The following is a 22,093-nucleotide window of genomic DNA, read 5'->3' as shown; positions in this document are numbered from 1 at the left end:
GTAGTTTAACATGTGCCTGGCAGAGGGCAGTAGTAGTACAATTTCAATTTTTTTTCATAATTTTTTTTCATATGTTAAAAACAAGATGACTTGTTTTCGTCATTTAATCGTTAATGTCATTCAGCAGATGCAAAAAATGCATCTTCTGCGTTTCAGAAAAGATCAAAATTTGAGCTGAATGTTTTTTTTTACTAAATTACGAATATACGGATAAGATGGAAGATATCGCCCAAAATTATTATCGTAAATAGAATTCGAAGGACATGACATGTCCGTAAAATTCCTTTTTACAGACTGTGATAAAAATCTTTTTTTTTTCATTGAAATGATAAAAGTGAAGAAAATTATTCCAAAGAATTCGTCAACAAATTGCCTAAAAATGTATTGAAAAAATACTATTAAATAATAAAATAATATTATTAACCCTATCATTATTTTTTAAATTTAATGATCGGTTCTGTTATTTCCAAAAAATGTATTTAAAAAAAATTCTTCCAAAAAATGAAAAGGCGGTAATAAAGAAAGTTATTCCAAAGACTTCACCAACAAATTTCCCAAAAATTCACAGAAAAAATATTACTTATAAAATGCGTGGCTGAATCGTCCAATCGCAGCGTGGACGTGCGCGCACCGTTCAGCGCCGCCAGCGAGAAATTTCGGCAGCTCTTGAAATTCAAACGGACAAGCCGTCAACTGCCAGTTCAAGCTGAACGGACTGTAACGGTCAATCCCGAGTTGTTTCTGGTCTGCATCAGCACCCCCAAAGCGCATCAAAACCCCAAATACTGTGTTACTTTCCCTGGCCCGTTGGTTTGGGCTTTCGTATGAAACAATAGTGGAGTGTCAAGTGATTATTGGAATAGGGCTTTGATGACGAACAGGAAAATGAGTGAAGTCTCCAGGAAGAAGGATAAAAATCAACACATACAGGTTTTCGTGAGAGTGAGGCCGGCGAATAAGGATGAGATCCACGGCAAGTCGTCGACTGTCGTGGACGTGGCGTCCTCGAAGGACGTGGTGGTGCGAGAGAGGCCACAGGACAGCAAGTTGACGAAGAAATTCAGTTTCGACAGGGTCTTTGGCCCCAGCTCAAAGCAGGTGGATGTTTATAATGCTGTTGTCAGTCCGTTGTTGGACGAGGTCCTGGCGGGATACAACTGCACTGTATTCGCTTATGGACAGACTGGCACGGGGAAGACGTTCACGATGGAGGGGGTCTGCAATGACCCCACGGTCCATTGGCAGAGTGATACAGCAGCTGGGATCATCCCACGCTCCCTGAACCACCTCTTTGACGAGCTCCGGACCCTCGAAGCGCAGGAGTACACTGTTAAAGTCAGCTTCCTCGAGCTCTACAACGAAGAACTCTTCGATCTACTCTCCTCCAACGACGATGCCTCCAAAATCAGGTAAACAATTACTCCAATCCATAAGTGAAAACAAACACTCCAAGCACGGGTAGCAGCTGCAGCTGGTGAAGCTGAAACTAGCTGAATATTCGTCGATGGAAAAGTCAATTGAGGGGATATTTAAGTGTAGGAGAGGCAAATAATCACACAGTAGTGAAGTGGTAAACTGGTATAGGGGAGGTTGGGGTAAAACGGACACTTTTGACTTTTTTAAAAATGTTAATGAGGGGTTGAAATGTTGATAAAATTTAATCATTTTTTTTTCAATAAAAAGAATAATTTTTTCCCTTTGTGGCGAGCCTAAACTGAGCTCAATTGATAAATTTGTTTCTGAGTTATGAATAATTTTAAAAAAGTCTAGAGTGTCCATTTTACCCCACAGTCTCCTAAGTCGATTTTGACTATTGGCCAGTTTTCAATAAATATCTCGGAATCTAAGAGAAATAGCGAAATTGTTGTAATTTTCTGTTTTGTAGCTCTTAATTTGGTCCATAAAAAAGTTGGAGCCAAAAATTTGGCTATTTTCCTTAGATTTTGAGATATTCATTGAAAACTGGGCAATAGTCAAAATGTAGGGGAGGATGGGGTACAATGGACACTGGACTTTTTGTTAAATGAAACACATTTCCTCAAAAACGAAACATTATCCTCCAATTCTGGTTGCAAGTCATATAAAATAAATAATAAATGAATTAAAAATCCAATTATTCGATTTTTGAGGAAAAACTTTCACACACTCAAGCCAATACTTGAAGTTGATAAAAACACACTTGAAATTTAAAAAAGCAACAAATCCGAGGCAAAAACTCAACATCTTATAATATTTAATAATCTGAATCCGATTTTAATTCACAAACTCATTCAAAATAAATAAATTCATGTCCAAAAACTAAATTTTATCACCAAAATTCGTCACAAATTCAAACTAATGCTCACAACTAATTTTTAAAAAACTACATTAGTATAAGTCCACTCAAATCTAAAAAAAGGAAATCCCCAATACGTCAATAGGAGAGGGAGGGGTAAAATGGACACTAGACTTTTTAAAAATTATTCACAACTCAGAAACAAATTTATCAATTGAGCTCAGTTTAGGCTTGCCACAAAGGGAAAGAATTGTTCTTTGTAGTGAAAAAAAAAATTATTAAATTTTATCAACATTTCAGCCCCTCGTTAACATTTAAAAAAAAGTTAAAAGTGTCCGTTTCACCCAACCTCCCCTACTGTAAATTATCAATTTGCAATTTCCTCCCTATTGGGTTTATTCCCCAACATCATTCAAAAACGCTCCTTAAAAATGTTCAGTTTTTCTCAACATCATTTTGATTGTATAATCACAATTTTTGAAGACCTGGGCTACGTAAAACTGAATCCCAACTGAAGAACATCCCAGATTATCAAAATGAAAAAAAAAACACCCCATATCACAACAATTCAAACAACAATTCCCATAATTCAATGTTCCACTAAAAATCCCCCCAAGACCACCTAATGCTCAAACCTGATTTAAAAAAAGTGTAGTAAAGACCCAGTCAGATACTAAAAAAAATCCCCAACACATGAATTTTCCCACCGCTTGAAACCCCCGAATGAAGCCCTCATCCCTTCCAGGATCTACGAGGACACGACAAAGAAGGGGGCAGTGATAATCCACGGCCTGGAGGAGGTGACGGTCCACAACAAGAACGAGGTCTACAAGATCCTGGAGAAGGGCTCGGAGAAGCGTCAGACAGCGGCAACGCTGATGAACGCCCACTCCTCGCGTTCGCACACAGTCTTCTCGATAACAATTCACATAAAGGAGAACACAGTGGAGGGTGAGGAGCTCCTGAAGACGGGCAAGCTGAACCTGGTGGACCTGGCAGGTTCGGAGAACGTGGGTCGTTCAGGGGCAGTGGACCGTCGAGCGCGCGAGGCTGGCAACATCAACCAGTCCCTGCTGACCCTGGGACGAGTGATCACAGCGCTGGTGGAGCGAGCCCCCCACATTCCCTACCGCGAGTCCAAGCTGACTCGTCTCCTCCAGGAGTCCCTGGGGGGTAGAACCAAGACCTCGATAATAGCCACAGTGTCGCCAGCAGCCCTGAACCTGGAGGAGACCCTCTCCACCCTGGACTACGCCCACAGGGCGAAGAACATAACGAACAGGCCTGAGATCAATCAGAAGCTCTCGAAAAAGGCTCTGCTGAAGGAGTACACGGAGGAGATTGAACGACTCAGGAGGGATCTCCAGGCCACGAGGGATCGCAATGGGGTGTACCTGGCCCACGACAACTACAACGAGCTCCAGGGGACCATCGAGTTCCAGGGGAAGGAGATCGAGGAGAAGATCAATCACATCAAGGCCCTGGAGGAGACGATGCTGAGCAAGGAGAAGATCTTGGAGGAGCTCAAGATGTCGCTGGAGAAGTCCCAGAAGCAGATAAAGATCACTGAACAGGAGAGGAATGAGCAGAAGCATCTGGTGGAGAAGCACGTCGTCACCGAGAGGAAACTTCACAGTCAGGCCAGCCATTTGCTGAATGTCGTGGAGACGGTGACACGAGACACTATGAAGCTGCATGAGAAGATCGAGAGGAAGAACAGGGTGGAGAGGGAGAACGAACACCTGGGGGAGAGGTTCAGGGAGAATATCGAGAGGCAGTTTGATGAGGCTAGTGAACAGTTGGCTAATTACACACAGGAGTTGATTCAGTTCTCCTTGTCTGCTAAGGATGAGGTCAATGCGCTCACTGCAACCAACTCTAAGGAGATCCAGAACTCCATTAAACTGATATCGGGGGAACTGCTGAAAGGGGAACAGGGGATGATCGCGAAACTCGAGAGTGGGATTAGGTCGAATCATGAGGATTATCAGGTGTGGATGGAGGAGGTCGCCCAGGACACCTCCAAGTTTTCGGTGGGGGAGATTGAACTTCAGAAGAAGATGCTCTCGGTGGTTTCGGGGAGGATTGAGGAACTCGTGAGGACGAAGGTAGGCGCTTTTTTGGAAGCCCTGGGGTGACAATTGCCAATGTCAAATTGGCAAATTACAGGGGCATTTATTTTGATTTTGATTTTAAGAAGAATTTGGAAAATTAGGGCTTGATTTTTCTCATAATTTTTATTATTTTTATTTTTATGTTCTGAATAAGTGATTCAGAAAACCTGAAGAAAGTCCTACTTCAATGATTTATGATGCAGTTGAATGCTGGGAATTTTTCAAATTTTTCACAAAAATTCCAAACACTCAAAAAATTGAAATACAAAATTTGACGGCAGCTTTAATGACTATTGCTCTAAAAAAAATCAAAAACCAATTTTCTTTATTTTCATACATCAAAACTGAAAAATTTTAAACTTATCAGCACGACGGATTTTCGAGGGCATTTATTTTGATTTTGATTTTAAGAAGAATTTGGCAAATTAGGGCTTGATTTTTTTTCATCATTTTTGTCATTTTTATTTTTATGTTCTGAATAAGTGATTCAGAAAACCTGAAGAAAGTCCTACTTCAATGATTTATGATGCAGTTGAATGCTGGGAATTTTTCAAATTTTTCACAAAAATTCCAAACACTCAAAAAATTGAAATACAAAATTTGACGGCAGCTTTAATGACTATTGCTCTAAAAAAAATCAAAAACCAATTTTCTTTATTTTCATACATCAAAACTGAAAAATTTTAAACTTATCAGCACGACGGATTTTCGAGGGCATTTATTTTGATTTTGATTTTAAGAAGAATTTGGCAAATTAGGGCTTGATTTTTTTTCATCATTTTTGTCATTTTTATTTTTATGTTCTGAATAAGTGATTCAGAAAACCTGAAGAAAGTTCTACTTCAATGATTTATAATGCAGTTGAATGCTGGGAATTTTTCAAATTTTTCACAAAAATTCGAAACACAAAAAATTGAAATACAAAATTTGAGGGCAGTTTTAATAACTATTCCTCTAAAAAAATCAAAAACCAATTTTCTTTATTTTCATACATGAAAACTGAAAAATTTTAAACTCATCAGCACGACAGATTTTCAGTGCGATCTCCCTTCAACAAAAATTTCCCAAATTGTGAAAATTATCCAGAAAAATGGCATTAATCATTTCAAGTGTCTTATCCCCAATTTTTCCCTCATTTTTCAAGGTGGCTGACAACCTGAGGAAGATCAACGAGGAGAACCGCAGGAAGTTCGAGGAGTTGAACGAGTTCATGAGGAGGACGATTGCAACAGTGTGCGAGCGACTCCTGGAGGACAGAAACCGATTGAACGACAAGATCACCATATATACCGACAGAATAAACGAGACAATCTCAGCGCAGGAGAGTCTCTCGCGTAAAAAAGACAAGTTCTTCAAGCTCTTCAAGGATTGTTTCACCGAGTACGAGAGGATCCACGAGGAGGAGGTGATGGTGAGCGACACGACGATGACAGTCTCCGAGGAGGGGCTGGAGTTCTGTAAAAATATTGGTGATCACATGGAGAATAACTTGAAGAGCCAGAGGGAGATCGAGGGAATAGTCAATGGAGAATTTTCCAAAACTCTCCTAGGGATGAGGGACGACTTGTCTGGTGATCTGGAGGTCAACTGGAAGATCTCGGAGGGCTCTGTGCTCCAGGGTGAACGTCTCTGTGGAGATCTGCAGAGGAATGCTGAGGAGAACTGCGAGAAGCTGAAGCAGTTCAGCGAGGGAGTGGCCTCGAGAGCAGCTGGAATTAAGGAGAGAATGATGTCTGACAGGTCTGAGGTACTTTCCTCGGTCCAGGAGGTCCACAAGCTCGTGTCTGACGTCAGTGTCAATCACGAGGAGCTCATGGAGGACCACAGGAGGAAGATCGAGGCGACAGCTGGGGAGATCTGCAAGAAGTTTGAGAATCAGAGTGTCCAGTCGAGTGAATGGAACAGCAGAATCTCCTCGTACCTGAGGACGACGCAGCACCAGGTCGACAAGTTCATCGTAGAGGACATGAGGAAGGACGTGCCCAGTGGCTCGACCCCAGCCAAGAGGGAGTTCAGTTATCCCAAGCAGCTCGTCATGACTTCTCCCCACGAGAGGATTATCCAGAGGTTCAGGGAGATGAAGGATCAGCACGAGACCTCTCAGGAGGTGGATAACACACTTCTCGAGGAGGATGAGACCCTGAAGGGGTCTCCTGCCACCTCTCAGGGGAACGACTCGTTCGCGTCGTTCTCAACACCCTCAGACTCTTCAATTTGTGATTCTGATAAGTTAAATGGGCTCATCAAGTCTGCCTCCACTTCTGATCTGGCCTCGGTTGCCAAGAATCTGACGAAGGACCTGATGATGAGGTCCTCGTCTGATGTCACTTGTAAGAGGGAGAATAAGGAGAATGGCATCGATGGGTTCCTGAAGCCTGGGGATTTCAAGAATGGGAGGGCATCGAAACTCAAGAATCCCACGAGGAGAATCCTCTCTTCTTATAATGAATAGAGAATTCATGGCAGATGGGGTGATTATCTCTGTATTTTTATTCTCAATTTTTTTTCAATGGAGGTGCATTTAACACTTCATGGATATTTTTCATTGAATGAGGCAATTTTTAGCGACTGTATGTGGTGAATTGACGTTTAATTTCTCTTTATACTATTAAAACACATATTAATTATCTTTTGTGGTTTTTTATTTTGTCACTTTATCGTTTTGTCTCCTCTTTCGGGGGAAAATTGAAATTTTCAGGGGTGGAGTGAGGGCTGATACCTCTTTGATGTGCCGTACCAGTAGTCTGCAATGCTTGGATATTTTTTTATATAAATATATATAGTTTTTTTCTTAAAGAATATTAGAGATACTTTGTAATTAGGGAATTGCTAAGAGCTAGATTTAAGGATGAAATATACATTTATCGTCAGCACTCGGATGCATTTATCTATAAATATATGAATAAAGTGATGAAAAATAATTGTTTTCTTATTGGCTTAAAGTAAAAGGGTCCTTAATGGGTGATGCGTTAATTTACAAAGCGATTGGAAAGGATAATGAGATTTTTTGTGATTTTTCTAGGGTAGTTCTTCACGATATTGATTTTCCAAGTTTTTAAAAATTGGATTACCTCAGAGGGAAATGGGTTTAGGGGAAAAAGTCATAAAGCATTTTTTGTTGGAAATGTCTTCAGCCAGAAAAACTGTCTTCTGACATTTTCCCCTAAAACCACTTGCTCACGAGTAAATCCACAATTACAGAGGAAGATTACTCTTAATTACGGAAAACATCTCATCTTATTGAAAAAATATAGCCGCTGATGACACAAAATCGTGAATTTTGGTGAAAATGACTGTACGAATGGTGCAGATAAATTTGACAATCAAGTGGAACAATGACTCAATTAATAAAATCGCCCAACAATTACAATATCGATACATTTGTTGAGGGATTGGGCAATTGATTGAATGGAGATTGTATCATTCTACTCAACTTCAAAGTTCATCATTAAATTTAATAATATCTCACAGTATCATCGTCATGACGCAGTTTGGAACCTGTGGAGGGACCGACTAAAGATTATTAACAGTTATTATTTGGCTTATCCATCCGATAAACGCTGACACCTTGACGTATACACCTGGCACATCGACTCTTCCACATCCGAAGCCCCAGGACACTAGACCTGTTAGCTCGTAGAAACCGTCGTCTTGGCATACGAGGGGTCCACCACCGTCACCCTTGGAAAAATTTATAAAAAAATTTAAATTTCGCAAAATATTGATATTTTTTCAAAAATTTCCCTCTTATAAATAAATAATAAAACTTGTTTGCAAAACGGTGGATTATTTTTTATGAGTTGCCGAAAAAATTCTTGATTTTTTCACATCTAATGAAAAAAAATTCAGATTTTAATCTTCTATTACAATGGAAATGTTGATTTTCACATAAGAAAATTTTTGAACATTTCTTCTTTGAAAAACCAAAACGATAATTAAATTGAGAAAAAAATTAGAATTCCGAATCTAGTCGAGTTTTCTGCAATTTTTTTGCAGTTTTCAATAATCTTCGAATTTACCGTAAGGGTAGAGCTACTTTAAACAGCTGTGATAAACATAAAAAAACGAGGGAAATTTGATGATTCATATTTACCTGGCAAGCATCATTTCCAGGCTCTCCCCCAGCGCAAAAACTGCTCGCAGGTAGAACAAACAGCTTCTCAGTGACTGCATTGACCTTTCGAATGCATTCAGCATCGCTGACTATTGGAATTTCAGCCTCTCGAACCCTCAGAGGAATGGGGCCAGCTAAAAACAGAGCAGTCAGTGCCGGAAAAGTGAAATTAGTTACTAAAATTCAGGACTTGATTTACTGAAAATTCTGATGCTTGCCTTCACCCATGTATCCGTATCCAGTGACAGTGCACCTCTTCCCAGCAGCATGACTGACTCCTCTGGCTGGTAGGCACACCAGGCAAACTCCGTCCTTCAGCTCTGCCTGGCCGTGAAGCTTCAGAAGGGCTATGTCGTTGTCCAGAGTTTGGCTGTTGTGATTGTGATGAATGTAGGTCGTCGCCACTCGCAGGGTCTGGGCTCCAGGACTCCCGTACTTCCTAGTTAAATCGTGATCGCCCACTCGCACGTAGATAGCGTCCCCTGATCGCACGATGCTAGAGTAAAAATAAATCGTTATTTTTTTATTATTTCAATGAGTAATTGATATTATTCGTCAGTATCATTCAACTCTCAGGTTTTTTAAATTTATTTTGTCTTTGAGGTGAGCGTAAAATTCATATATTCGTGATGATAATGATATGGATGATTAATTATTTGTGATCATTGATTAATGATTCATTTATCCAATAAGTTTATCAAATTTAGTTCCAGAATTTAATTTTTTTATTTCAGTTTTCATTGATAATTGCCAATTATTGATGAATTAAAAAGAAACAATTGTTTTTAGTCGAGTTACGTAATTAATTAATTATGTAAATTAATTAATTATGTAACTCGACTTTAATTAATTAATTAATTAATTACGTAACTCGACTTAAAATAATTGTTTTTTAAAATTAATATATTAATTGATATATTGATGAGATTGATGTTGATTGATAGTGAAAAAATGGACTTTTACGGTCTTACTTTGTGACACAATGGGCTGCAGTCAGGATCCACTGCGTCCCCACGAGAGCACCTCCACACAAGTATTGGTTCAGGGAATTGATGAGGGCTACCTGCCAGCACCACTCGTTGGCGTCGGCGTCCTCGCCACCCACAACTCGGGGGTCCCTCCACAGACTCTTGGCCTGAATCGGCCCCCGGGATGTGCCCTTCACTCCGCACACGTATTTGTTGAATGTCGGGTCTGTCGTCGTTGATAGCGGGGTCGTTGGTGGGACTGGAGTTGTCGTGAGGGTTGTTTCGTCTGAAAAAAAAAAATATATATATATATATATAATTCACCAAAACAAGAATTAAAGGCAGAAGCAAAAATCTAAATTCCTTAACTCAAATTTGAAATTTTGACATTCTAAAGTGTTAAAATGTAAACATTGAGAAATTGACAAGTTCAGAAATCCTTCAAATGCTTTAAAAAGGAAAAATCAAAAAAATGTCAAAAATAGAAAATAAAAAAATTAAAGTTGAAAATTAAAGTCGAAACGTTGAGAAATTAAAAAATCCCAAGATTAAGACATTAAACACCTCTACATCAAAAAAATTGAGCCATATTATAGTGCAAATGTCTATAAATATAAAAATGAAATTTGAAATCGGATTTAAAATTTGAAATTTTGACATTCAAAAGTGTTAAAATGTAAACATTGAGAAATTGAAAAGTTCAGAAATCCTTCAAATGCTTTAAAAAGGAAAAATCTAAAAGATGTAAAAAATAGAAAATAAGAAATTAAAGTTAAAAATTAAAATCCAAACGTTGAAAAATTAAAAAATCCCAAGATTAAGACATTAAACACCTCTAAATTAAAAAATTAAGCCATATTATAGACCAAAAGTCTATAAATATAAAAATGAAAAAATCACGAAATTCAAAAATTCTTCAAATGCTTGAAAAATGCAAAATTCAGAAAACTTGAAAAAATGCCGAATAAAAATTCAATAGAATAATTAAAAAAACATTTTAAAAATCTTACAAAAAGGGGTAAAACTTGTGGTTTGCGGCTTGATATTTCCAGCTGAAATAGTATCATTTCGATTGCTTGAACTCGGCTCAGTGGAATTATTGACCCCTCGTATCCGGAATTTGGGTGCGCAACACTGCTGTCCAGCTTTTTTACACTTGAACAGATTCGTCAACTCGGCATTTCCTGAAATGAAACCATTTATTTCCAGTCTTACAATGAACAACTGCATATTCAGGATTTTTTAATTGTGTATTACTGAAGCATGTGAAGGATATGTACGAGACGATGCACGAGCCGCCCTGACTTATGCAATCGGGACGATTGTCAGGGGGTAGAGAGACCGTGGTCGCTGGTGGTCGAGTTGGTGTCGGTTTGGGACGATGTTTTGACGCCTGAAACATGCAATACATTGATTAATTAATGGAGTTATAAGTTGTTTAATTAATTGGTTCATTCATTCACTCACTCATTTATTTGATTGTAAAATAATATTTTATTTTAGATAATCATCTAAAGAACAGATTATTAACAGGAAATTTCATAGAATTTCTATCGAAGTTTTTCTTATTGTTTTCCGATTTAACTTTTTTTATTTTTACATTTAAAAAATTTTGAATTTCAATTTTTTCAATTATTTCATCTTTGAGATTTTTAATCATAAAATTTTTCAATTCTTTTTGAGTGTTTCTATAGAAAAAGTTGTATAGAAAAATGAAATTCTACCGATATCATCTGAAAAATTGTTCAGATGTTTTTGACATTTTCTATTAAAACACAATTAATAGAATTTTTTTATCGAATTCATTCATTGACAAGATAATATGAAGCATCGATTTTTTATAGCACAATTGCAAGAACTCACAGGTGACACTGAATTACTGTCGTCACAGCAGATGAATCCACTCTGACAAGTCGATGTTTTAGAGACAATAGTATTGGGTCGTTCGCAGAATGCGGCGAATATCACGAGCATACAGAAGCCCCGGCAAGGTGATAATTTCGGTTGCGGTGGTTTTGTCGTTGGGCGAGGGGTGGTTGTTGTCGGCTCCTAAAAATTAACATTCAATTGAAATTTATGTTTTTAAATGTCAAAATGAAAAATATTAAAATTTCAAAAATCTTTCAAATGCGCTAAAAATTTCAAATAAAAAAAAAGTCCTATTAATTTAAAAGTAGTTGAAACATTAAAAAATTAATTGAGATTCAATCATGATAGAATAAATAGTTCATAAATGTCTTCCGGAGTTCTCCTCCTTAATTAAATTTCCAAATAATTATTTGTTAAAGTTTCAATTAATCAATTAATTAATTAATAATTCATTGATAAAAAAATTGTTAATTTCTTTGAATTTTATTTTTTAATTATCGCTTTATTAATTAATTAACTATTTAAGAAATTGAAATTAAATGAAAATTTTCAGTAATTGATAATTAATTAATTATCAATTAATAATTAATAATAATTAGCCGTAGGGATTTCCCTATAGGGCAGGTATCTGAATAAATAAAATCAAAAATAATTATTAATTATAATAATGATTAAGTATTAATTTATTATTATTATTATTATTTATTATTAGCTATTTTTATTAATCAGTTAATTTTTTTTTAATTAATAAAAATTAATTAATTGTTAACTAATTAATTAACGAGTGAACCAATAAAAAAAATGGTGAACAAACTGAATCTCTTCCTCATAAACTCACGGCCTTGATCGGTGAATCAGTGATGCAGCAGGACTCCCCGGAGGGGCAATCGGCCTCCCTGTCGATGTTATCGCAGAAGAGTGCGAAGAGCCCGTTGACACACTCCCCCTTGCAGGGTGTCCGCTGCACGGGTTTCGGTCTCTGAGTGGTGGTGGTGGTAGTGGTGCTCACCGTCGTCGTCGACGTAGGACTGGTGGCTGTTGGCCGCGCAGTGCTGGCCGCCTTCTCGCCGCCCTTATCTTCCTTGGTTGCATTCCCCTTGGAACGATCGATCACGTAGAACCCCGGAGGCGGACTGCCCCCGAAGGCGTCCTTGGAGACGCAGCATCGGTGTTCAGGCTTGGCGCAAAGGTTCGCAATGTCGAGAATGGCTTCGCAATAGTTGGTCAATCGGGCCTCTATGCAGAGCCCGGGAGGAGGGCATTTCGATACTGGAAGGAGTCAATTTAATTGAGCGATGACGTGACATTAATCGTTCGTCGCAGATTTTGCATTCCAACGATTTATTCGACTCTTCTATTGAATTTTTAGAATGAAAATTATTGAAAAATCTCTCCTGAGAGATGGGACTTATTCTGGATGTAACAGGACGAAGAGAGACATTGGAGGATGATGAGATGAGAGAGTTGGGGGGTGAGTCAGTGTTCGACGGTGAGAGCTAGAGAGATGATCGAGAGAGATTGGGATCGTTATCGATGCCCAATGTCTGTGTGACTCTGATCCCTGTGATTTTATATTTCATCCAGTTATATTTCCAATGAAGTTCAACCGCACTTGTCATCAATCCTGACCCTTGACAATGATCCTACATATATTAATAATTTGATCGATTGTACTCACTCGATGTCTTCTCCGGCTCCCTCTGAATCACCTGAATAAAAAATAAAATATCACAGGAATATGAATACAATTTGCTGGCAATATACGACCGTTCGATGAGTTAATCCTCACCGTGGTGACAGCAGTAGACGTTGCACTGGGGCTTGTGGTAGTTGTGGCGAAGGTGGTGGTCGTCGAGAGGGTCGTGGTAGCTGGATAGCTCACGGTGATGGGCTTCTCGGTGCTCGTGGGCGTCGAGCCCTCGATATCGTTCTCCGACGATGTCTCGGTGCTGTTCAATGGTCCATTGACGCAGCATCGCATGCTCGCCGTCGGGCATTGGATGTCCTCGAGGACCTCGTCACATATCAGTGTCGCCAGAGCGTGGACACACACCCCGGGACAGTCTGCGCTGTTAGCTGTATTCGCTATTGTATCGAGAAGACCTGAAATTCCACCCCAAAAATCCGTAAAACAATCCTTCAATACTCCATCGCAAAAACGTCATTTCATACGTCAACTCAAAATTCACCGAGGCCAACGCATTTGAATAAACAAGCCAGTGTCAATGGCACGAAGATTATGTAATCATAGCGTCAATCGTAATCACCGGAATGCCGTTACATCGAACGGGAAGTTCACTGTAAAACGAGTAAAATGACTGTAACAACTCCGCCGACTCTTTCAAAATAGCACCTACCAGAGTCATTCATTTTCATTCATTACATCCACCAGAACCCCCGCGTTAAACCCGTCTTTTATTCACCACCCCAGTCCCCGCACTTCAAACGCGATCCGATGAGCCAGAAAACTCGTTAGTAATTCAAAGACAGACAGGTAGAACGAACGTGCCTGCATTAATTAGGATCTTTGAAAATTCCGATGGATTCAAGGGCATCGAGATCAATGAGTCAATGAACTCCACATCCACAACACGCGTACGAATAAAAAATAGCAATTGCAAGTTCATTTATTACTCATAATGAAATTTCATCGTGAAGGAGGGAATGAGGATTTTAAAAACTGAATTAAATTAAATTAAATTACATTAAATCAGTTCAAATGTTCTGAAAAAAATAAATAAAAGTGAAAGATGCAGTGGCAAGCATCGAAATTACTCCGAATGCAGTTATGTATTACAACAATATGTGTAACGATACGGAGACCCAATGTGGTTTCACTTCGCCCAGGCATAACGGCCCGAAACAAATATAACGGTAATTATAATGAACGGGTGCGTGGACGTTTGAAGCGAGCACAGAGGCCTCCTGAAGGTCCCTACAATCTCGATCCTAAAATACTCTCCACACATTACTTCTAATCCCCATCCCCCCGGTCAGCCAATTAATTTCCAATGGCTAGTACATCTCGATTTCCAGTAACCAAGCAGTAAAATGATTCAAGTCGACTTGGCTCTCAGCCGAGTTTTCGGGGGCTATCTCCGAATCTGAGGAAGATAGCGAAATTTTCGTAATGACCTTTTTTGTGGGGCGAGTCAAGAGCTACAGAAAAGGTTTAAACGAAAATTTCACTAGCTGCTTTGGATTCCGAGATATTTGGCGATAATTCATCAGCGAAGCGACAATACGATTCAAGTCGATTTGGCTCTCACCTGAGTTGTCGGGGGATATCCCCGAATCTGAGGGAGATGGCGAAATTTTTGTCTGAACCTTTTCTGTAGCTCTCGACTCGCCCCACAAAAAAGGTCGTAACGAAAATTTCGCTATCTGCCTTGGATTCCGAGATATTCGGTGATAACTCATCAGCGAAGCGTCAAAATCGAGTTTTACCGGTTCGCTGGGAAAATTTAAATGAGGCAATTCGATGATGTTTTAATGCCACCGGGTCTCTTACGGTCATCACAGAACCTCATCCGCATAGCTTCCGCGATCCATGTTTTCTAAGTGGGACGCAGTCGCATCCTTCCTTGCTGATTCTCAACTACCTATATAAAAAACCGTGTCGTCCCATTCTCTCGAGTATTTCAGTTTCTATTTCTCGATAGATCCGGGTGTTTACGTACCGATTATCGACGAATCGAGAAGAAATCCAAACGCGCGATGCTGATGATCACCGAATTAATTCGCGAGACAATGATTTCTGATTGAAAATGAAGGTTTTTAAATCACCAAAATTATTGCCACGAAATTTGAATAAATCCGGTCTCATTCGGAGGAACGATGAAATATCTTTGGGCCCAGGGAAAAATGAAGATTAAATATTCACTTCCCTAATTAAAACTCTGAAATGAATAATTGAAAATAGTTTTACCTGATAAGAAACTGCCGGCCAGCGAATCATCATCCTGCCCACGAACTCCACAAGTCAGAGTTAAACTAATGAAGATGACAACTCCAGCAGTCTTTAACGTCATTGTTAATGTTAAACTTGATAACCCAAGAACTTTATTATAATAAATTTGAAGATTCCGCTGGTGAACATGTATCACTCAACTCCGAATAAAAAGGGCACTCGTATCGACATCTCCCCAGGTGGGAGGGTTTACTATTTTTAAAAAAAACTTTATATATTATTTTAATGAATAGCAATGCTCTCGTGGAATTGTTGTTACCACTGGGAGCAATAGTGTATCCCTCCGGCTTACCAGCGGCTCCGAGTCTCACTGAGCGCGGCCTCACTTCTTGTGGGTCAGGGCGCGGACATCCGGGGGTCTCCCCTTCATTTCATCTGCGAGCGCGTCGACCTTAGTCTCGATGGAAAATAGGTGGTCCACGGATGGGGTATTGAAAACAGTAACGGTGGTGACAATAGAATTCAAACTGTTAACACAAATTGTTGGGAATATTTTATCACCACCGGCTTTTGTGTTCAACAATGGACGGAATAATTTTTTTTAATTTTCACTTGCGGTGTAATACAGTGAAATAGATACGCAACGCATATTCTCCATTCTCCAACCGGGAAATGAGGAAAGGGATCGACGGGAAAACGCAAGAGTGAAATGAGTGAAAAAAATTTATTGAGGGAAAAAATGGATTTAAAATTTTTCCCACTTACCTAGGCTTACGTAATACTCTTCGGAGTACGACGCAGTCAACTTGAGAGTAACATAACAGGAATGAAAAGAAATGAGTTTTTGAGAATGAGCATACCCGCTGATATAATATATGCGTGAATCGAAATAGCGGTACGCCCGGTATCCTGAATTGGAAATACCACGAGAAATACCGTACTGAAGTGAGGGAGAAACCGCGCACTCACGAGTTCTCCTCAAAAACTGTTCTCATTGTTTTAATTGTTTTCACCTTCTCGTAGAGACGATGAACACTGAATTTCACGCAGGTTTTATGGTTCCACTGTTATCTGAAGATTTCTGTTTTAAAAATGCAGATAAGCACAAATTTTTCAATTAAATCAACCAAAAAATAATAGAAAATTCNACTATTTTTAAAAAAAACTTTATATATTATTTTAATGAATAGCAATGCTCTCGTGGAATTGTTGTTACCACTGGGAGCAATAGTGTATCCCTCCGGCTTACCAGCGGCTCCGAGTCTCACTGAGCGCGGCCTCACTTCTTGTGGGTCAGGGCGCGGACATCCGGGGGTCTCCCCTTCATTTCATCTGCGAGCGCGTCGACCTTAGTCTCGATGGAAAATAGGTGGTCCACGGATGGGGTATTGAAAACAGTAACGGTGGTGACAATAGAATTCAAACTGTTAACACAAATTGTTGGGAATATTTTATCACCACCGGCTTTTGTGTTCAACAATGGACGGAATAATTTTTTTTAATTTTCACTTGCGGTGTAATACAGTGAAATAGATACGCAACGCATATTCTCCATTCTCCAACCGGGAAATGAGGAAAGGGATCGACGGGAAAACGCAAGAGTGAAATGAGTGAAAAAAATTTATTGAGGGAAAAAATGGATTTAAAATTTTTCCCACTTACCTAGGCTTACGTAATACTCTTCGGAGTACGACGCAGTCAACTTGAGAGTAACATAACAGGAATGAAAAGAAATGAGTTTTTGAGAATGAGCATACCCGCTGATATAATATATGCGTGAATCGAAATAGCGGTACGCCCGGTATCCTGAATTGGAAATACCACGAGAAATACCGTACTGAAGTGAGGGAGAAACCGCGCACTCACGAGTTCTCCTCAAAAACTGTTCTCATTGTTTTAATTGTTTTCACCTTCTCGTAGAGACGATGAACACTGAATTTCACGCAGGTTTTATGGTTCCACTGTTATCTGAAGATTTCTGTTTTAAAAATGCAGATAAGCACAAATTTTTCAATTAAATCAACCAAAAAATAATAGAAAATTCTAGTGAAATTCTATTAATATTTTGCCGATTCTATTGAAGAATTCCACAACTTTACTGTGCGGTGGTTTTTTTAATGGAAAATGTCCAATAAAAACTATTTTATACAATTTATTCCATTGAGAAATTTTTTGATTTTAAAATTTTCGGATTTTTTCTACTCCATTTTTCCTTTTCTTTAAAAGAATCGAACAAAAAAAATGAGAAAATTTGAACTGACGGAATAGGTTGTATAGAAAAATCGAATTGCCTTCATTTTTTCATAAAATCATTTCAATTAATTTAATTAATTATAAATATTAATTAATAATACCCCCGAAACGGACGGTTTGAACGGTTTATTAATTATTAATGATAATTAATAATATAATATATATTTATATATTATGTATAATATTATTATTATAATATATTATTATTATATATATATAATATTATTATTATTAGTAATAATATTGTTTATTAATTTAGTCAATTTGTTTATCGATAAAAATTTTCAAATTATTTGAAAAAAAAATTAATTAATAAAATTATTAATAATAATAACGCAGATAATCTGCGGTATTTTCCAATAGAATCCGCCAAAAACTAATAAAAATCGCATAGAAATGCAACAGAATTTTTTATTCAATTCGTTAGATGTTTAAATCACCATCTGATAATGAATTATTTCAAATAGCCCGTGTACGTTTCTTTATTGACAGCGTGATACAATCGTTTTGCTCCTGCCTCATTTCAAGACCAGAAAATATTGGTTTCAGTTCATCCCCCTGCACTCAAGGAGCCACGGTGCCACACTGCAAGTGGGGGAAATAGAATAATCACCCTCGCCGGCATAAGAACCGAGCATCAGGGGTACATTGACTTTCGCCGCACTTATTCGGTGCTTCAGCCGTCTGTAAAAACGAGATTGACCCTCGAGTGAAGAATCACTCGCCTCGCAGCAGATGAATCCGTCTTCACAAGTTGATGTTTGGAAAATTATGGCACTGGGTTTTTCACAAAATATGGAAAACAGCGGCTCCGTGCAGAGGCCTTTGCAAGGGGGTAACTCCCCCTGCGGTGATTCTGTCGATGGGGGAGGGGTTGTTGTGGGTGGCACCTGCGAATTAATTTCGATTTCCATTAAATCGGTATTAGAATTTGAACTCAGGAGTGTTGGATTTCGGGGTTTTCCTCGAGATGAAAATTCCCTCTCCCAAGTTCTTTCATGTTAAGGGGAGACGGAACCCCTTCGTCTACATCAAATCTTAGAATTGTGTTTTCTCCTACAATTATTAATTTCTATCTATCTATTATCGACTCGATTATCGCATTGTTGAGTCAATGAAGTAGGTTAATGAACAAAAAATAATAATTGCAGGAGAAAACACAATTCTAAAGATTCATATAAACGCAGGGGTTCCGTTTCCCCTTAAGGGTGCCAAGTGAATTTGAAAAAAATTCAAAAAAAATTTTTTCTTTCCCTCCATCATTGGAGAAGTATGTATTCATCCATCCGACGAAATTTCAAACCCGCAACCGGAACTAGACATCGAGAAAATAAATGCGGAAAATCCTCTATCTCGCGCGACGAACCTCGAGAAAGCATGGGATCAAATGGGTACGGCGGGTTGAAATATCTCTCTTATTCACCCCGGTACCCCATTGTTTTTTGTCGCCATCACATTGAACACATCATTCCCCATATCTTCAAATTTTTTCAAATTTTTCTTGAGTTCCTAGGGGGTTGAAACGTTCAATTTAATCAAAACTCCATAAGAGGCCGTGTATAAGACTGATTTTGTTTATTTAATTTCTCGACATCCATAAGTTCTAAAATTTTAAAATTGTCACCGATGTTCACCATCTGTCTAATACTATTAATTAAAAAAATTATAACTTTGTTGGTGAATGTCAATTTTCAAGGTCATCGCCAAATTCACTTGGCACCCTTAAGGAAAGGTTTAGTGCTTTATATTGCAGAGGCCTTTGCAAGGGGGTAACTCCCCCTGCGGTGATTCTGTCGATGGGGGAGGGGTTGTTATGAGTGGCACCTGCGAATTAATTTCGATTTCCATTAAATCGGTATTAGAATTTGAACTCAGGAGTGTTGGATTTCGGGGTTTTCCCCGAGATCAAAATTCACCCTCCCAAGTTCTTTTATGTTAAGGAAAGGTTTATTGCTTTATATTGCTATGGGGTCTTCCCTGAGAGTGTAAAATGGGGGAAAAATCCTCTCGGAACTTTTACTGATGGGTTTTTTCCAATTGCGGGTTTTTCCCACAAGTACACCTGGTGACCATTGGTTGTCAAAATTATACACAGACGGCAGTCGAAGTTTTTGCGAGAGCCATTGGACGGTTTAGTGAGTTATTTTAGAAATCCATAATCTTTGTAAAATAAGTGTAAATATAGTGAATTAAAGCAAAATAAATTCAGCGATTTTATCTTTTAAAAAATATCCCCACATATTGTGGAATCTGAGGGAGATGAAAGAATTTTCTCTACGAAAATATCGAAATCGCCTCTAGATTCCGACATGTTCTCCAGAAGGAAGAAAGGGGATTGACTCACAGGTGTTGATGAGGTACTCTCCTCACAGCAGATCGATCCGCCGTCGCAAGAAGTTCCAGAAACTATTGTTTTGGATCCTTCACAGAATGTGGAGAACATCGGTAGAAGACAGACGCCTTTGCAGGGGGGTAACTCGCCCCGCAGTGATTCTGTCGATGGGCGAGAGGTAGTTGTGATTATCTCCTGCTGATTAATTTAAATTTTCGTTAATTAAATATTAAAATTGGTGTTGATTGTGAATTCATCACGGTAGGAATCGAGCACCTTTCAGGGGCCAAATGCGGTCATTTCGAATGATCGTGTATTCACCTCTTTATCGATCGATGGATCACTGATACAACAAGAGCCCCCATCGGGGCAATCAGCCTCACCATCGATATTATCGCAGAATAGAGCGAAGAACCCACTGGTGCATTCTCCCGTGCACGGTTTTTGTGGCGGGGGCTCCGGTCTCTGAGTTGTCACGGTGATCTTTGTTGTCTTATCTCCGCCTGAATCTTCATTCGTTCGAGTCCCTTCGGATAGATCGATCACATGAAAGGATTAGGATGGAGAGTGAGTGGTGATGCGAGTGAGAGAGAGCTGGGCAACGAAGAAAAATTAGAGGATGATGAGAGCTAGAGAGATGATTGAGAGATTCATCCAGTCATATCTCCAAGGATGTTCAACCGCATTTGTCATTAATCTTGACCCCTACCAATCATCCTACGTTCTCTATATCGAGAATGGCTTCGTAATAGTTCGTTAATGTGGCCAGGAGGAGGACATTTCGATACTGGAAGGAGTCAATTTAATTGAGTGATGACGTGACTTTTATCGTTCGTCGCAGATTTTGCATTCCAACGATTTATTCGACTCTTCGATTGAATTTTTAGAATGAAAATTATTGAAAAATCTCTCCTGAGAGATGGGACTTATTCTGGATGTAACAGGACGAAGAGAGACATTGGAGGATGATGAGATGAGAGAGTTGGGGGGTGAGTCAGTGTTCGACGGTGAGAGCTAGAGAGATGATCGAGAGAGATTGGGATCGTTATCGATGCCCAATGTCTGTGTGACTCTGATCCCTGTGATTTTATATTTCATCCAGTTATATTTCCAATGAAGTTCAACCGCACTTGTCATCAATCCTGACCCTTGACAATGATCCTACATATATTAATAATTTGATCGATTGTACTCACTCGATGGCTTCTCCGGCTCCCTCTGAATCACCTGAATAAAAAATAAAATATCACAGGAATATGAATACAATTTGCTGGCAACATACGACCGTTCGATGAGTTAATCCTCACCGTGGTGACAGCAGTAGACGTTGCACTGGGGCTTGTGGTAGTTGTGGCGAAGGTGGTGGTCGTGGAGAGGGTCGTGGTAGCTGGATAGCTCACGGTGATGGGCTTCTCGGTGCTCGTGGGCATCGAGCCCTCGATGTCGTTCTCCGACGATGTCTCGGTGCTGTTCAACGGTCCATTGACGCAGCATCGCATGCTCGCCGTCGGGCATTGGAAGTCCTCGAGGACCTCGTCACATATCAGTGTCGCTCGAGCGTGGACACACACCCCGGGACAGTCTGCGGCTTCTGCAGTGTTGGTCAAGGAATTGAAGAGACCTGGAGTTCAATTTAAAAATAGAGGACGGGTGTATGTACTTAGCCCTCGATGATGGAGAGAGAAAGGATGGAGATGCCTGCATTAATTACGATCTCGGGAAATTCCGGTGGTCAAGGGCATCAAGTTCATCGTGTCAATGAACTCTTCCTCTTGAACAAATTTAAATCACGTCTTCACCGATCTCCACACATTGCAGACTATTCACTTCCCTAATGAAAACTCGGAAATAAATAATTGAATATAGTTTTACCTGAGAAGAAACTGCTCGCCAGCGAATCATCATCCTGTCCACGAACTCCACAAGTCAGAGTTAAACTAATGAAGATGACAACTCCAGCAGTCTTTAACGTCATTGTTAATGTTAAACTTGATAACCCAAGAACTTTATTATAATAAATTTGAAGATTCCGCTGGTGAACATGTATCACTCAACTCCGAATAAAAAGGGCACTCGTATCGACATCTCCCCAGGTGGGAGGGTTTCTTATTTTAAAAAAAAAACTTTATATATTATTTTAATGAATAGCAATGCTCTCGTGGAATTGTTGTTACCACTGGGAGCGATAGTGTATCCCTCCGGCTTACCAGCGGCTCCGAGTCTCACTGAGCGCGGCCTCACTTCTTGTGGGCCAGGGT

General features: G+C 39.3%; 3 protein-coding genes across 4 annotated transcripts; 1 reads left to right on the top strand and 2 right to left on the bottom strand.

The window, feature by feature from the left end:
- The first annotated feature begins 700 nt into the window (after positions 1-700).
- Positions 701-7,310, top strand: LOC107048174 (kinesin-like protein Klp61F). 2 transcript variants are annotated; one of them, XM_015271236.1, is made up of 4 exons: positions 701-1,409; positions 3,021-4,383; positions 5,534-6,860; positions 7,088-7,310. In XM_015271236.1, exons 1-3 carry the CDS (start codon positions 871-873, stop codon positions 6,839-6,841), a joined length of 3,210 nt encoding a protein of 1,069 aa, XP_015126722.1. In that variant the 5' UTR covers positions 701-870; the 3' UTR covers positions 6,842-6,860; positions 7,088-7,310. The 2 variants fall into 2 exon arrangements, with proteins under 2 accessions (XP_015126722.1, XP_015126721.1); XM_015271235.2 differs by having other exon boundaries at positions 5,534-7,310.
- LOC107048022 (protein masquerade) lies at positions 6,911-15,371 on the bottom strand. Its single transcript, XM_015270970.2, has 11 exons — positions 15,269-15,371; positions 13,130-13,443; positions 13,019-13,049; positions 12,179-12,609; positions 11,335-11,520; positions 10,729-10,864; positions 10,482-10,655; positions 9,475-9,757; positions 8,722-8,999; positions 8,483-8,637; positions 6,911-8,070 (listed from the first exon to the last, which is right to left on the bottom strand). Exons 1-11 carry the CDS (start codon positions 15,369-15,371, stop codon positions 7,903-7,905), a joined length of 2,259 nt encoding a protein of 752 aa, XP_015126456.1. The 3' UTR covers positions 6,911-7,902.
- Positions 15,372-18,048: 2,677 nt separating this feature from the next.
- Positions 18,049-21,810, bottom strand: LOC114841692 (protein masquerade-like). Its single transcript, XM_029126772.1, has 6 exons — positions 21,708-21,810; positions 21,143-21,456; positions 21,032-21,062; positions 20,157-20,362; positions 19,848-20,033; positions 18,049-18,393 (listed from the first exon to the last, which is right to left on the bottom strand). The coding sequence occupies exons 1-6, from the start codon at positions 21,808-21,810 to the stop codon at positions 18,049-18,051; spliced, it is 1,185 nt and encodes a 394-aa protein (XP_028982605.1).
- Positions 21,811-22,093: the final 283 nt, after the last annotated feature.

Source organism: Diachasma alloeum, unplaced genomic scaffold, assembly GCF_001412515.2.
Source record: "Diachasma alloeum isolate Michigan unplaced genomic scaffold, Dall2.0 Dall_scaffold_00185, whole genome shotgun sequence".
NCBI lineage: Eukaryota > Metazoa > Arthropoda > Insecta > Hymenoptera > Braconidae > Diachasma > Diachasma alloeum.
Note: the sequence above shows the minus strand (reverse complement) of the source record. Positions and strands in the feature narration are given on the sequence as shown.